Here is a 14,813-nt window from a genome sequence, read left to right on the forward strand (position 1 = left end):
TGTCTGCCAGCGAAGGAAAAGAGAGCATCTCTACGCTTCCAGGTGATAGCAACCTCCTTGCTATACTTTTTTCAGTGCAAGTAGTTTGGGGGCTGATCCCAGGAAGCACTTCAGGAAGGGGAGTGGAGATGGCGAGGAGGAGACAGAGAGCGCAAGGCAGCAGGTCTCAGCAGATGACTGCTGTGGGTCCCTGAGCTCAGTCCTGGGACTCTTAGGAGAGTGTAGACCACTCGACCAAGTTTTCCCTGCAGAAGTGGATAGGGCTGGGGCAGTGGCCCCCCAGCTCCTGTGTCCCGTGTGCCTCCCTGCAAGGGGCACGGACTCACTGACATTTCCAGCACGCCCAGTGTGAGGTCAGGGCAGGCTCAGGTGACTTGAAAAGCCCCCAGGCGAGACCTGCAGGTGCTGGCAGCTGGAAGTCTTGTTTTAGGGTTTGGGTACACAGTGAGGTGCTGAGGGGACATGGGGGGCAAACCTATAGCATCTGCCACATCCTTATTGAGTGCCTACTGTGCGATGAGGCATCAACACGGTATAGCTCCCAACCCAGAAGACTAGGACCTAGTAAATTAGAGGCAGTGGGACACCCAGTGAAGCAGGAAGAGGACAGTTTAGTTACAGCGGGTTCAAGCAGGCTTCTGGAGGAAATAGCATCTGAATCTGAATGTTGAGAAGATCCAAAATCCAGACATCTTGGGGAGCAGCATTTTAGGTGCAGGACAACCAGTGAGGAAGGCCTGAGAGGATGGAGGCAATTATGAAGATGAAAGGAGCTGATACCTTAGAGGACTCACGACTTTCCATACTTTTGATCCTAGTTCTGCCGTAGTTCCCCAGAGCCATTAATCCAAAGTCAGTCCTTGAGAGGCACCTGGAAGGGTCTGGACTCCCCCATCCAATTACCCCCACTCCTCAGAAGCCCTTTCACCTTAGACAAGGCCTTCAGCTCTGAGCCTTACTTTCCTCCTCTGCAAAATGGCAGGAAAAACAGTGCCTACCTTGTAGGATTGGGAAGCAGGTTGGGAGGCTCCCTTTCTCCCAGGCAGAGGAGAAGGGGTCCCCAGTGCATGTTAATCTTGTACCCTGCAAGGTTGTTGAATTTGTTATTGACTCTAATACTTTTCTTGTGAATTCTTTGGGATTGTCTATACAAAGGATCCTGTCTTCTTGAACAGAGTTTTACTTCTTCCTTTTCAATTTGGGTGATTTTATTTCTTCTCATTGTCTAATTGCTCTGGCTAGAACTTCCAGTACAATGTTGGAGAATAGTGATGAATGCAGAAACCATTATCTTATTCCTGATCTTAGAGGGAAAGTTTTGTCTTTCATCATTGAGTATAATGTTAGCTGTGGCATTTTCATAAATGCTTTTTAGTATGTCAAGGAAATTCTCCTCTCTTCCTATTTTTCTGAGTGTTTTCATCATGAGTGAGGGTTGAATTTTTTCACATATCTTTTCTGTGTTAATTGAGATTTTTCCTTCATTCTAGTAATGTGGTGAATTTCTTTGATTTCCTTCTGCTGAACCAGTCTTGTATTCCTGGGATAAATGTCATTTTGTAATGGTGAGTAATCATTTTAATATGCCATTGGAGTCAATTTGCTAGTGTTTTGTTGAGGGTTTTTGCATCTACATCTATAAGGGAAATTGGTCTGTAATTTTCTTCTATTGTGATAACTTTCTCTGGTTTTGGTATCAGAATAATGGTAGTCATGGAATGAGTTAGGAAGAGATCTCTTCAAATTTGGAAAAGATTGAGAATGGTTGGTGTTAATTCTTCTTGGAATGTATGGTAGAATTCACCAATAAAGGCATCTGGTCCTAGAATTTTCTTTTGTGGGAGATTTTTGTATTGATTCAATCTCTTTACTTGTTATAAATCTGTTAAGATCTATTTTAGTCCATTTATGCATACTGTGTGTTTCTAGGAATTTGACCATTTCATCTAGGTTTCCCAATTTATTGGTGTATCATTGTTCATAGTAGTCTGTTGAAATCTTTAATTTCTGCAAGATCATTAGGAATGTACCCCCTTTCATTTCTGATTTTTCTATTGTGTGTGTGTGTGTCCTTTCTCTTTTTGACAGTATAGTTAAATGTTTATAAATTTTATCATTCTTTAGAACCAACTTTTGGTTTTGTTGATTCTCTCAAATATTTTTCTGTTCTATATTTCATTCATGTCTGCTTTAATACTTATTTTATTATTTCTGCTAACTTCAGGTTTAGTTTGCTTTTCTTTTTCTTGATCCTCAAGATATGAAGTTGGGTGACATATTTGAAAGCTTTCTTTTTATCTAATGTACACATTTACAGCTGTAGTTTTCACCCCACACACTGCTTTCAGTGCACCCCATAAATTTTGTTATGTTGCATTTTCATTTTTATGCATTTCCAAGAAATTTATTACTTCTCTTGTAATTTCTTTTGTGATCAAATGGTTTAAGGGTGTGTTGTTTAATTTCCACATATTTGTGGATTTTCCAGCATCCCTTCTATTACCAATTTCTAGCTTCTTTCCATTCTAGTCAGAAAAGAACTTTTTCATGAATTCAATCTTGTCAAAGTTAAGACTTGCTTTGTGATCTAACATACATTCTACCCTGACGATTGATCCAAACCAAATGGAGAAAAATGTGTATTCTGCTGTTCTTAGGTGGATGATTCTGCGTATGTCTCCTGGGTCCCATTATTTTACAGGGGTTCTTAACAAGGGGTCCTCGAGCTTAAATTGAAATTCAAAAACATTCTTGTGGACATGGATTGGTCGGGGTGTTGTATATTTATTAAATAATACACAGTATAATGTGGACTTAGTAAGGGGTCCGTGGTTTTTACCTAACTGGCAAAGAGGTCCATGGAACAAAAGAGGTTAAGAACCCCTGTTTTATAATATGGTTTGAGTCCTCTGTTTCCTTTATTGATGTTCTGTCTGGATGTTCTAGCAATTATTGAAAGTCATGTATTGATGTCCCCCAACTATTATTGTAGAACAATTTCTCCTTTCAGTTCTATCAATGCTTGTTTCATATGTTATGGGGCTCTGTTATTAGCTGCATAATTATTATTAATTGTTCTATTTTCTTAATGTATTGTCTCTTTTATTACTATATAGTGTACTTGTTGTCTCTTTTTTACTTAAAGTCTATTTTGTCTGCTATTATTCACTTGGAATATTTTTCCTATCCTTTCACTCACCCTTTTGTCTCTGGATTTAAGGTGAGACTCTTGTAAACAGCATACAGTTGGGTCATGCTCTTTATCCATTTTGTCAATCACTACCTTTTAATGAACTAGTGTAATCCATTTACATCCAATGTAATTACTAATATGGCAGGGCTAACTATAGACATTTTCCCTTTTTTGTGTGTGTAAATCTTATACCTTCTGTGTTCTACATTCTCTCCATTGCCTTCTTTTTTATAGTTAATATTTTGTAGTGAAGCTATGTGATTCCCTTCTCATTTCCTATTCAGGATATTTTTAAGATATTTTCTTTGTGGTTAGCATGGGGATTTACATTTAGCATCCTTAATATATAACAATCTAAATTGAATTGATGCTAATAACTTGCCTTCCATAGGATCTAGGATCTTTGCTCTTATACCCCTCCAAATCTGCACAGTGTTTTGTTTTTTCACAAATTTCATCTTTATATATCATGTGCCCAATAACATAGAATTGTTCTTTTATGCTTTCATATTTTAACTCATGTAAAAATAAAAAGTAGAGTTACAAGCCAACATTACAATAACTCTGGCATTTATATTTACCCATGTAGCTACCTTGGTTGTAGATCTTTATTTCTTCATATTGCTTCAAGTTGCTGTCTGGTGTCCTTTCCTTTCCTCCTGGAGGACTCCCTTTAGTACCTCTTGTAGGGAAGGTAGAGTGTAACAAACTTCCTCTGTTTTTGTGTTTTGAGGGATATACTGATTTCTCCCTCCTTTTTGAAGGACAGTTTTGCCAGATACAGCATTCTTGGTTGACAAGTTTTCTCTTTCAGCACTTTAAGAATGTCTAGTTACTGTGTTTTCACCTCCATGGTTTCTGATGAGAAAACAGCAATTATTCTTAATGAGGATTCCATGTATGTAATAAGTCACTTCTCTCTTGCTGCTTTTAGGATACTCTTTGTCTTTGTCTTTTGACAGTTTGACTATAATGCATCTCACTGGGGATCTCTTTGAGTTTCTCATATTTAGAGTTTCTTGAGCTTGGATGTTATACTCACATCTTTCATCATATTTGGGAATTTTTTCCCATTATTCCTTCAAGTATTCTTTCTCTTTCTCTTCTACTTTGGAACAACCATATGTTGGTATGTCTCATTTTGTCCCACAAGTCTCTTGGCTCTGCTCACATTTTTTCATTCTTTTTCATTTTTCCTCATCAGCCTGAATAATGTCACTCATTTTGTTTTCAAGGTCACTGATGCTTTCTTCTCCTTTGTTCAAATATGTTGTTGTTACCCTCTAGTGAATTTTTAATTTCAGTTACTGTACTCTTTATCTTCACAATTTGTTGCTTTCCTTTTTAACATTTTTAATTCTTCCTTTTGCTTGTGTATCATTTTTTTCTGATTTCTTTTAGTTCTTTGTCCTTGTTTTATCTCATTGAGCTTATTTAATCTTATTTAGTAATGTTGACTTAATGTCTTTGATTAGGAATTCCAATGTCTGGCCTGATGCAGGGACAATTTCCATCATTTTATTTTGTTCCTTTGAATGGGCCATGATTTCCTGTTTCTTTGTAAAACTCGTGATTTGTTGTTGAACTCTAAACATTGGATATTTTCATGTGTTAACTTTTAAGATCAGATTCTGCCACTTTCCTGGTTCTGTAATGTTTATTTAGTGATTGTTGAAGGCTGTAGTGTGGATCAACTCTGTGTTGAGAGTCTCCTTCCAAACTTAGGCCAGTTTGTACTGAGCTCTCATAAACCAGCCCATATTGAAGAATTCGGTTCCTCTCTGGTCTTTCTATGCATGCATCTTGCCCTGGGCATGTGTAGTAGCTTTCAACAATTCTCTGGCATGCACAAATTCTCTTCTGTGTCCCAGCTTCCCATCCTAAAGAGAAACTCTCCAGCTCTTCCTCCTGTGTCCCAGGCACCTTTTATATCTTCACCACATTTTACCCCAGTGGCTGTGGCTTATTTCTTCCCCATGATCTGTCTGCCCTGCTTCTCCACCCATTTTCTCTGCTCTGCATACTTTCCACATTAGGTAAAACCAGTGATCACCTTGAGTCAATCTTTCTGGAGCAGGTGTGTGCAGACATGCAGATGCACTAAATGGGACCCACCCCATGAAACTGCACCACCACACTCACCCTTCACTTGTTTAACTACCATTCACCCTTGAGTGATGTCCAGAATTCTGGGGAAGTTGCTTTCAACCATTTCAACTTTTTTTGTTCACTGTTTGTGGGAAAAGGGGTGGTGTGCACCAAGAGTGCCCTACCCTACCAGCTGGCTGACATCACTGCTCGTAACCCCTTCATGCTTAATAAAAAGGCATCACACACTTTTCTTAAGATCATGAGTACAATAAACATTTTTCCTTGCTTTGTAAAATCCCCATGGCCTCCAGCCTGCTTTTCCAGCATTCTGTGCTTTCTGTTGTGGCTGTCCTGGGCATATTTGTACATAAGCCAGCAAAAGCCATCTAGATACACAGGGGCACTGCTAGTGCCCTCTGTCTCCCACCTCTTCATGGGGTGTTTAGACCCTCTCCCCTCGGACCATGCTCTTGGGGTAGGACCAACCAGCCAGGCACCAGGAGTGAATAAATCTAATGGTCCAACAGTGAAGTGCAAAGGCTCATTAATTTATTAATACTCTGGACTTACATAATTATAGACTTTTACTCTTCATAAAAAAAAATGTTGACAGAGTCAGGCTTCACATCCTACAAAGAAAGAATATGCAGTGTGGGGAAGCCGCTTGTACAGTTGATCTGAAATTGAGTCTCCAAATGGGGACTAAACTGAACCACCGAGCCCCTCCCCAGGGCTTTAAGCCCCTCTCCCTTGCTCCTGGCTCTGAGTTGGCCCATTGCTCGGCCTTGCCTTATGCAGCATTTTGTCACAGGAACAACCTTCTTACCACCAGCTTGGGAGAGGATTTGCTGGCACACAAACAGCATAGGAGGTGAGTGGGAAATGCTCTCCCCAAGCCCGTCCTGGGAGCTGGCTGGACAGATGGGGGACTCAGCTGCACAGGAGGGCACGGGGCAGGGAGGGGGAGAGGGGGCTCCCTCAAGCAGCAGCAACATCAGACAGGAAGGCTTTGAAGGTCAATGGTTATTTGTCCCAGGGTAAGCCTGCACATACAAACTACATACACAAAAACGGGCCCCTCCAGAGAAACTTTTTTTAAACATGGGAAAAATTATGGTTATTTCCCTCACTAGCCATCTAACTCAATCAATATTAAACTCCAAAACCTGCCATATTTTTCCCCATTCTTGCCGTGCACTCAATTGAAAGGCAGAAATGTAGCATTCAGGAAGACAGGATTGAGGTGGAGAGCAGCTTAGTTCCCTAATGAAGTGAATGCCTGGGCGCCCTTAGTCACAGCTGCCCTTGCAGACTCTCCTGAGGTGCTCGGGGACCCCACGCCAGGTTCCAGGGGCCCATGGGCCTGGCTATTTCACAGACATGGAGAGACCATGGGCTACGCCTGGTGGGAGGACGCTGCTCACTAAAACTCATCCTTCTTGGGTGTGGATTCTCCAACAGGGGCAGATGGAACCAGATGGGGAATTGTTTTTCTTCTCTAGTGGAAAGGACACGGTTCAGTGGAATCCTTCTGGGCTTGGGCACAGTTTGGGACACCTGGACGGAGAAGTCATGCTTCCAGCTAGTGACCTTGGGGGCTCCTCACCACCTCCTATGACACGTTCAGAATGTGGGACTCCAAAGTGGGAAACCAGGGACATGGAGAAAGGAGATGAGAAATTCAAAGGCTTCTCTTTGTGTGAAGTTAGGGAGGGAGACACAGGACTGGATTCACATGAAATAGGCTCTTTGGGCTTTTTCATGGAGCAGAATTTGGCAGATGGATGAAGACGAGGTGCGTGCTGTGAGTGGCACAATCCATGTCCATCCCCCACGGGGCCCCGGGATGCGTTATTCTAGCAGGTGGAGCATATATGCGTCTTGGAGAGGACAGAAACTCACCATGTAATAAACTCTTTTAATCATCAGCAACAAATGCCAACATCTTTTTTACTGTAAAAACAAAACTATGTGTCTACCTCAGCAAGTCAACAATCCTGGCCCTTTGGTGTTTAGCCTTAGGGCTTTGCAGGCAGGGCTCATGGAGGGCAGGCAGTCAGTGCCTGGGAGCAGGGATGGGGGTATGCAGTGGGGGGACAGCAGTACTGCGGGCACACAGCAACAGAGACCCCCTCGCAGCAAGGTGGGGCACACAGAGTTGGGTCGCAAACCACCGGCATGCATGGGGCACTCAACTGGGGCGAAGGTGAGGCACCTCCCCTGTAGGGCAGAGAAGAGAGAGAAGGTCACAGGAAGGTCATCTGATTTGGGAGCAGAGGTTGCAGTTCCCTTGGCACGGTGGGCTGGGCTCAGGACACCTGTACCCATTGGTGGGCCTTTCCCTGGGCGCTGGCCTCCAGCCTCCACTCTACTTGGTGACAAGGTTCGGCTGTCACCTCCTCTGCAGGGGGCCCCCCACCCTCCCCAGGCCTGACCTCTGACCTTGGCCTCTCCCCGTGGCCTGACTCCCCCTGGGGCCGCAGCGTTGCCTGGTTTGGGCCTTGGCGAGTGTCTGCTGAAGGAGGACCCCTCCCCACGGCCCTGGGCCACTGCGGGACATGAGGCTGGGGGCTGCAGGGGGCCCCTGAAGGCAGAGGGTCTGCCCCACCCACTGTGCGAGGAAGCCCGTGCAGACCCTGCGTCTGTCTGCGGCACCCACCGCCCCAGCGCTGCTGTCCACTCTGTCCCTCCCTCCCGGGCTTGCCGAGGACCCCCACCCTCCACTCAAGGCCCCCGCAAGCGACCAGAGCACATCGGCCCCTCCCTCACTCCAGTGAGGAAGGGTCTCCTCGCACCTTTGGGCAGCCCCCTGGGAGAAGGGAGACCACCCGGCCTTCTGGGACCCCCGCTCGCCTCAAGCGAGGAGCACCTCAAGACCCCGGCATCTGCCTTTAGAGCCCAGCACCCCCGGTGCCCCAGAGGCCAGCCCAGCAGGGCCCCGGTGGGTCCTCACCTGCCACCCTCTTCTCAGGCCCGGGGCCACGGTCCTCCAGCTCGCCCGCGCACCCGTGTCCACCTGTCCTTCCACGAGGGCCCACCTGTGCCCGCTCCGAGCCAGGCGCCTGACATCAAGACAGCCCTGCTCTTGGGCACGTGGCCCCTTGGGGGCTGAAAAGCGAGCCCAGGGAGCCCAGGTCCTCGAGAGGCCTGCAGAGCTGTGCACGTCACCAGGTGAGGCCAAGGAGCCTGGAGACCCCCTCCAGCCTGTGGATGGAGGATGGACCAGTGTGCACACCTGAAGCCATGGAGCTTGGGAAACTTCCACGGCAGCTGGAGGAGGCTGTGACACCACCCAGGACGGCCAAGCAGGGACCCCAGGAAACGGTCACGTCACAGCCTCCAAGCCACCCAGGAAAGGCCACTGAAACCACGCGAGGTCCCCGGGCCCTGCTGACCTCACGCGTCCTTCCCCACACCCCGAGCACACGCCGGGGCCTGTCCTGTGTGGTGGGGTCACCTCAGGACCTCACGCATGAGGGACAGCAGAGGACACAGAAGGCAGGCGGACACCAGCCCCACGCAGCTGGGGTCGAGGAGGGGCCTGGCACATCAGGGAGCTCAGAGCTTTCCTCCGCAGGACACGGGGCCTGACCCCCAACCTGAGACACAGTGGGGATCAGATTCAGGGGCCATGAGCTGCCCAGGAGTGCTCAGAGAACCTTCCACCATGCGGACACGCTGCTGCTGGGCAGACGCCTCCTGGGTCGGAGACCTGCTGCCCCCTGGCTGTGGTCACTCGTTGGCCCCGTGGTGCCTGTGCTGACCTGCAGCAATCCCTCCATGGCATGGGCCAGGGCAGCCCGCACAGGGGGCTCAGGATGTGGCCAAATCTTACATTCACTAAGCTCTCCCTTTCTCTAAGCTTTTATATACACTCTTCTTCTCTTTGGAATGCCCTTTTTTTCCTCATCTACTCCTCTTTTAAAAGACAACCCAAACATTCCACAAAGTCTCATTTCCATCAAAAATGACTGTGCCTGGGAAACCAGCAAGATGACAGCAGAGTAAGGAGCTCCTAGAGTCGGCTCCTGCTACAGGACAGTTAGCAAACACCCAGAGCTCTCTGGAGCCAGTGGAAGCACATGTTTGGGGGCTCCAGGAAACTAGAAGGGCACCCTGCCACATCCTTGAAGGAGTGGAAGGAGGAGACTGCTCATCTGCAGAGAAGACTTGTGAGTTAGAGGCTCCACGCCGCGGAGGCCAGTGCCCATCCTCCACTGGGGGCACAAGCCACCTCGGGAGCTGTTCCACAGCTGGAATTGAAAGCTCCACTTCCCCAAAATGGGGGAGGAAGAGACAATTGGGCACCAATTTCAGCTACTGATGGGTAAACTCAGTGGACTACAGTATAACGCTGAGAACAGCTAAGGTTTGAGCCTGTCCAGGTCAGAAAGAGGCTGGGAGCCACCATCTTAACTGACGCCTGGCACGAGGGGAAGCGGGGTGGACTGAGGATCCCAGTGCTGGTGGGAACTGGCTTCTTTCCCTCCAGGTCAGATGGCAGCTCCAGCCTCGGCCCCAGTGCCACCTCCAGCAGGGAGGAAGCTGCGGGGACCTGCGCCAGCCTCTCCGGGAAATTACTGGCCAAACCGCGGACACGGGTGATTATCCTACTCTGGCGGCGCAAGCTGCCCCAGGAGCTGTTCTGTGACGGGAATTGGAGGCTCCATTTCCCAGAGACAGGGGAGGAGGAGATGGTTGGCTGCCGATTTCAGCTACTGATTGGCAGACTTGGCTAAGTGACAACCCTGGGGACAGCTTGGGTGAGAACCAGCCCAAGTCAGAAAGAGGCCAGTAGCCACCATTCTGACTCCACCCCCAGCCTGAGGGGAAGCTGGGCTGACAGTTTCTTTCACATGGATCAGCCTGTAGCCCACCTAGGCTTCAGCCCCGCCTCTGGCAGGGAGGAGGCTGAGGAGCCCTGGACCAGCCTATACAGGTAACTGCAGAGAACATCGGCTGGCATAGACTGAAAATCAGAAGACTACCAGGGCAACTGCAGTCATCTTAAACCTGCACTGCAGAGATTGCTGCCCACACCTGCAGCTCCATCTTTGCCCCAGGTAGGGGAGAAAGGGATGTGAAGCTCCATCAGTCTCTCTGGGCAACTACAGTCTAGACCTGCACGTGGATTATTCCACACAGCTGTGACTCTGTCCCTGTCCCTGGCAAAGGAGAAAGTTGGAAGAAGCTTCATTGGTCCCTGGGGCAATGAGGGCAGCTTGAGCTTCCACAGCTTACAGGACCAACTACATGCTTGGCTCCTACTGCACAACCAGCAAGGGAGAAAGGGCAGGAAGCCCTAAACTAGAGAGAAAAACTGCACCCAGAAAAAATACCCTAGTAAGCCAGATGCAAAAACATCGAAAAAAATTACAATCCACACCAAGAAACAGGAAGCTATGGCCCAGTTAAAGGAACAAGATAAGCCTCCAGATAACATAAAGGAGTTGAGACAACTAATTATAGATGTTCAAACAAATCTTAATAAATTCAATGAGATGGCAAAAGAGATTAAGGATATTAAGAAGACATTGGATGAGTACAAAGAAGAATTTGAAAGCATACATGGAAAATTAGCAGATCTTATGGGAATGAAAGGTGCCATCAATGAAATTTAAAAAAACATTGGAATTATATAATAGCAGATTTGAGGAGGCAAAAGAAAGGATTGGTGAGCTTGAAGAAATGGCCTCTGAAAGTGAACATACAAAAGAGGAGATGAAGAAAAGAATGGAAAAAATTGAACAAGGTCTCAGGGAACTAAATGACAGCAAAAGGCGTGCAAACATATGTGTCATGGGTGTCCCAGCAGGAGAAGAGAAGGGAAAAGGGGCAGAAGGAATATTGTTTTTACTTCTTTTGGTCTTTTTTTTTTAATGTTACATTAAAAAAATATGAGGCCCCCATACACCCCCCATGCCCCTCACCCCATGCCTCCCCCCCATAACCACAACCCCCTCCATCATCATGAGACATTCATTGCATTTGGTGAATACATCTCTGAGCACCACTGCACCTCATGGCCAATGGTCCACACCATAGCCCACACTCTCCCACAGTCCACCCAGTGGGCCATGGGAGGACATACAATGTCCAGTAACTGTCCCTGCAGCACCACCCAGGACAACTCCAAGTCCCAAAAACGCCCCCACATCACATCTCTTCCTCCCACTCCCTACCCCCAGCAGCCACCATGGCCACGTTCTCCACACCAATGCCACATTTTCTTCAATTACTACTAATCACAATAGTTCATGAATAGAATATCAGTAAGTCCACTCTAATCCATACTCTATTCCTCCATCCTGTGGACCTTAGAATGGTTGTGTCCACTCCACGTCTATCTCAAGAGGGGGCTTAGATTCCACATGGATGCTGGATGCAATCCTCCTGCTTTCAGTTGTAGGCATTCTTGGCTTCCTGGTGTGGTGGCTGACCTTTTTCACCTCCATGTTAGCTGAGTGAGGTAAGTCCAATAAACCAGAGTGTAGGAGCTGAAGTCTGTTGAGGCTCAGGGCCTGGCTATCACATGGTCAGTCCAGAGATTCAGAAGGAATATTTAAAGAAATAATGGTAGAAAATTTCCCAACCCTATTGAAGGACATAGATATCCCTGTCCAAGAAGCACAACAAACTCCCATCTGAAAAAATCCAAATACCAACTCCAAGACACATATTCAAAAGGGATCAAAAGATGAAAACTAAAAGCAAGAACCATAAAACTTCTGGAAGAAATTATTGGAAAATATCTTCAAGACTAGTGTGGGAAACTGGCTTACCTGTTTGTTACGTAAATGTTACACCTGTTAAATGTAGCTGTTGTTAGATGTTGTAGTTGTTTCCTGTTTTTGTAAATGATGTTGCAGTTCAGATAGCAAACAACTGCTTGGTAGTTTCCCAATAAATGTGATGGGAAAACCAAGGTTGAGGCTCTCAGTTCCAGAAGCTGTGAGTCCCCTGGTCTCAGGTTTCTCTCCCCTCTTGTGTTTCTACCTTTATTTCTGCATTGCCTTCCCTTCAAGCCAACCTATTGTGAGCTGAATGTAGCACAAGACCTGGTGGTAGGTGGTGGATTCTTAAAGGAAATAAGAGAAGAAATGTGACTACTGGTGTTTAATGTATGTAGAAGTTTTAATTAGCTTTACTGTAAAATTGTGGAAATGTATAGAGTGGATGGTAACACACAGTGAGTAACAGCTAGTTTATAAATGGGGATGTGACTGAAAATGGTAGTCTAGTTATGTAAATGCCACTAACAGAATGCTAGAAATTAACCTAGAACTAGATAGCACAGTAAACCAAGAGGTGGATGAGAACTTTGGTTGATGGTACAGATTCAAAAGCATGGGAAAGGTATGGCTGGAGTAACCTATGGACTGTGGTTAGTAGTAATAATACGATATTCTTGCATCTATGCAAAAGATGCACTGTGTTGATACTGAGGCAGTATGGAAAATCTGAGCCAAATGTACACTATGGATATGGCAATAATCAGATGATATTATTTTATCTGTTGCAAATGACACACCACATTGTGGTGTATTGATGGAGGGGTGTTGTTTGGGAATTCTGCACATGTGCATGATTGTTTTATAAGTTTACAACTTCTGTCATAAAAAAATACATTTAAAAAATATTAATAGGGTGGGTTGGGAGAAAAACACACCAAATGTAAGATAGGAACTATGATTAGTAGTAAGATTTCAACAGTGTTCTTTCATAGTTTGTAACAAACATCTCATAACAATGCAAGGTGTTGGTGGAGGGTTGATGTGTGGCACCCCCGTATGATGTTATGCATGTTTGCTTTGTAAGTTCACAACTTTTACTATACACTTAATTGTTTATGTATGTTCATATATAAATGATATAAAGATAATAATCAGATTGGTTAGGGGAAAATACTTTGTTTAATAGTAATATTTTGACAATGCTCTTTAATCATTAGTTAAAAAGATTTAAAAAATGCAAGTTATTGGTGGTAGAGTGAGATGTTATATATGTTTGCTTGATGTTATATATGTTTGTTTTGTAAGTTCACAACTATTATACATTTATTGTTTATGTATGTTTATGTATGAGTGATAGATTTCAATAAATGAAAAAATAAAATAAAATGCCTGTGCCTCCTGGGACTTCCAATCCTACCCCGCAATCACAGCACTTCTCCCGCAGCACTGACCCTGAGCCACGAGACCCTCTACTCATCTGGCCTGGGGACTGCGACTCTTGGGCTGGGGAGGGGCTCCTCCCCAGGCCTGGTTGGTGTGCAGCCTTTGGATTTTCCAGGACAAGCGAGTTTTATTATTTTTCCCTGTTTTTCAGATGAGAAAAGTGAGGCCTTGAGGGGTTAAGAAACTAGGACAAGTTTACACAAGTAGTAACTGGTTAAACAAAGTTCTTCCTATGGTCGCCCCTGAAAATGTTAAAAGGGCCCCTTCCATCCTCCCACAATTGTCCCCCAAAGAGGCTTTCTGAGCCTTCATACATGCCAGATCCAAACATGCCTCTTCATGTCAGAGAAATGACCTAAAGTGTCATTGCAGGCCCTTGTCCAACCATAAATGCTCATTCATCCATCCGTCACACCTCCATCTACCCACCCATCCATCCATTATCCATCCTCCCATCCCTCCATCCATCCACCCACTCTTCCATCTTCCCATCCACCCATCAACCCATCCATCCATCCTCCCATTCATCCATCTATCCCTCCATCCACAGAGAGTGCTGCATCTACAGGCCCAGGCACAGGATAACTGCTTCAGAAAGCTGATCCTGTCCACACTGACACCTGCAGGGCAGGCAGGTGTCCGTCCCCCACCCTCTCTCTGTGCCAACACTAAGTATCATCACGAGCATCTTGACCACTGGGTTGATAAAGATCATGTTGATTTCCCACTCTCTCTAGACTTGCTGCCTCTCTCTTCACCCAGAGCATGCCACCCTGGGATAACATTCATCAAGTTCTACTTATTGACAGGAACTTTGGGTTTTGTCACTGTTGGGCATTGAATGGAATCTTTATCTTTGTTTCTCGCTCCTTTATTTCCACTCATTTATTCCAGAACACGAGCAACTGATTCTGGGGCTGGTGCTCCCCAAGGGCTGCAGGTCCCTCTGCTTTCCTTCAGGGCATGGTCTACGGGACACTTGCAGCCTCTTGCCCCAATCATGCCCATCCTGGGGCTGCAGGGGCACCCTGGAATGATCTGAACAGGTGCTGATAGAGGGGCAGATGGAGGTGCCTGGACATCTCCACCCAGGAGAGGAGCCCTCTGGGGGCTGCAGAGATCCTGAGTCTGTGGCATGGGCATGAGGGGGTGAAGGGATGTGAGGTTGGGAGGGGTGGCTCTCCTTCCTCTCTGGCCATCAGCGATCGCCACGTGAAGCCAACTACCATTACGTCTCCTCAGCTCGCTACTGCGCAGCTCAGGATCTTTCCTGAAGGGACCGGCAGAGCTGATAGGGAGCCTCAGCGTCCAGGGCTCTGGGGCTTGGACCCTGTTTCTGGATCTCCTGGGGA

General features: G+C 46.3%; 1 protein-coding gene across 2 annotated transcripts in view; it reads left to right on the plus strand.

The window, feature by feature from the left end:
* The window catches only part of LOC101438772 (calcium-activated potassium channel subunit alpha-1-like), a 100,164-nt gene extending 86,760 nt beyond the window's left edge, over positions 1–13,404 (plus strand). Inside the window, exon 2 of one of the 2 annotated variants that reach the window (XM_058299160.1) lies at positions 8,256–13,404. In XM_058299160.1, the coding sequence (XP_058155143.1) occupies positions 8,256–8,396 (141 nt within the window). In that variant the 3' untranslated portion in view covers positions 8,397–13,404. The remainder of the gene's footprint in view (positions 1–8,255) is intronic. The other variant, XM_071215890.1, reaches the window with a different exon arrangement.
* Positions 13,405–14,813: the final 1,409 nt, after the last annotated feature.

This window comes from Dasypus novemcinctus, chromosome 6, assembly GCF_030445035.2.
Source record: "Dasypus novemcinctus isolate mDasNov1 chromosome 6, mDasNov1.1.hap2, whole genome shotgun sequence".
Classification (NCBI taxonomy): Eukaryota; Metazoa; Chordata; class Mammalia; order Cingulata; family Dasypodidae; genus Dasypus; species Dasypus novemcinctus.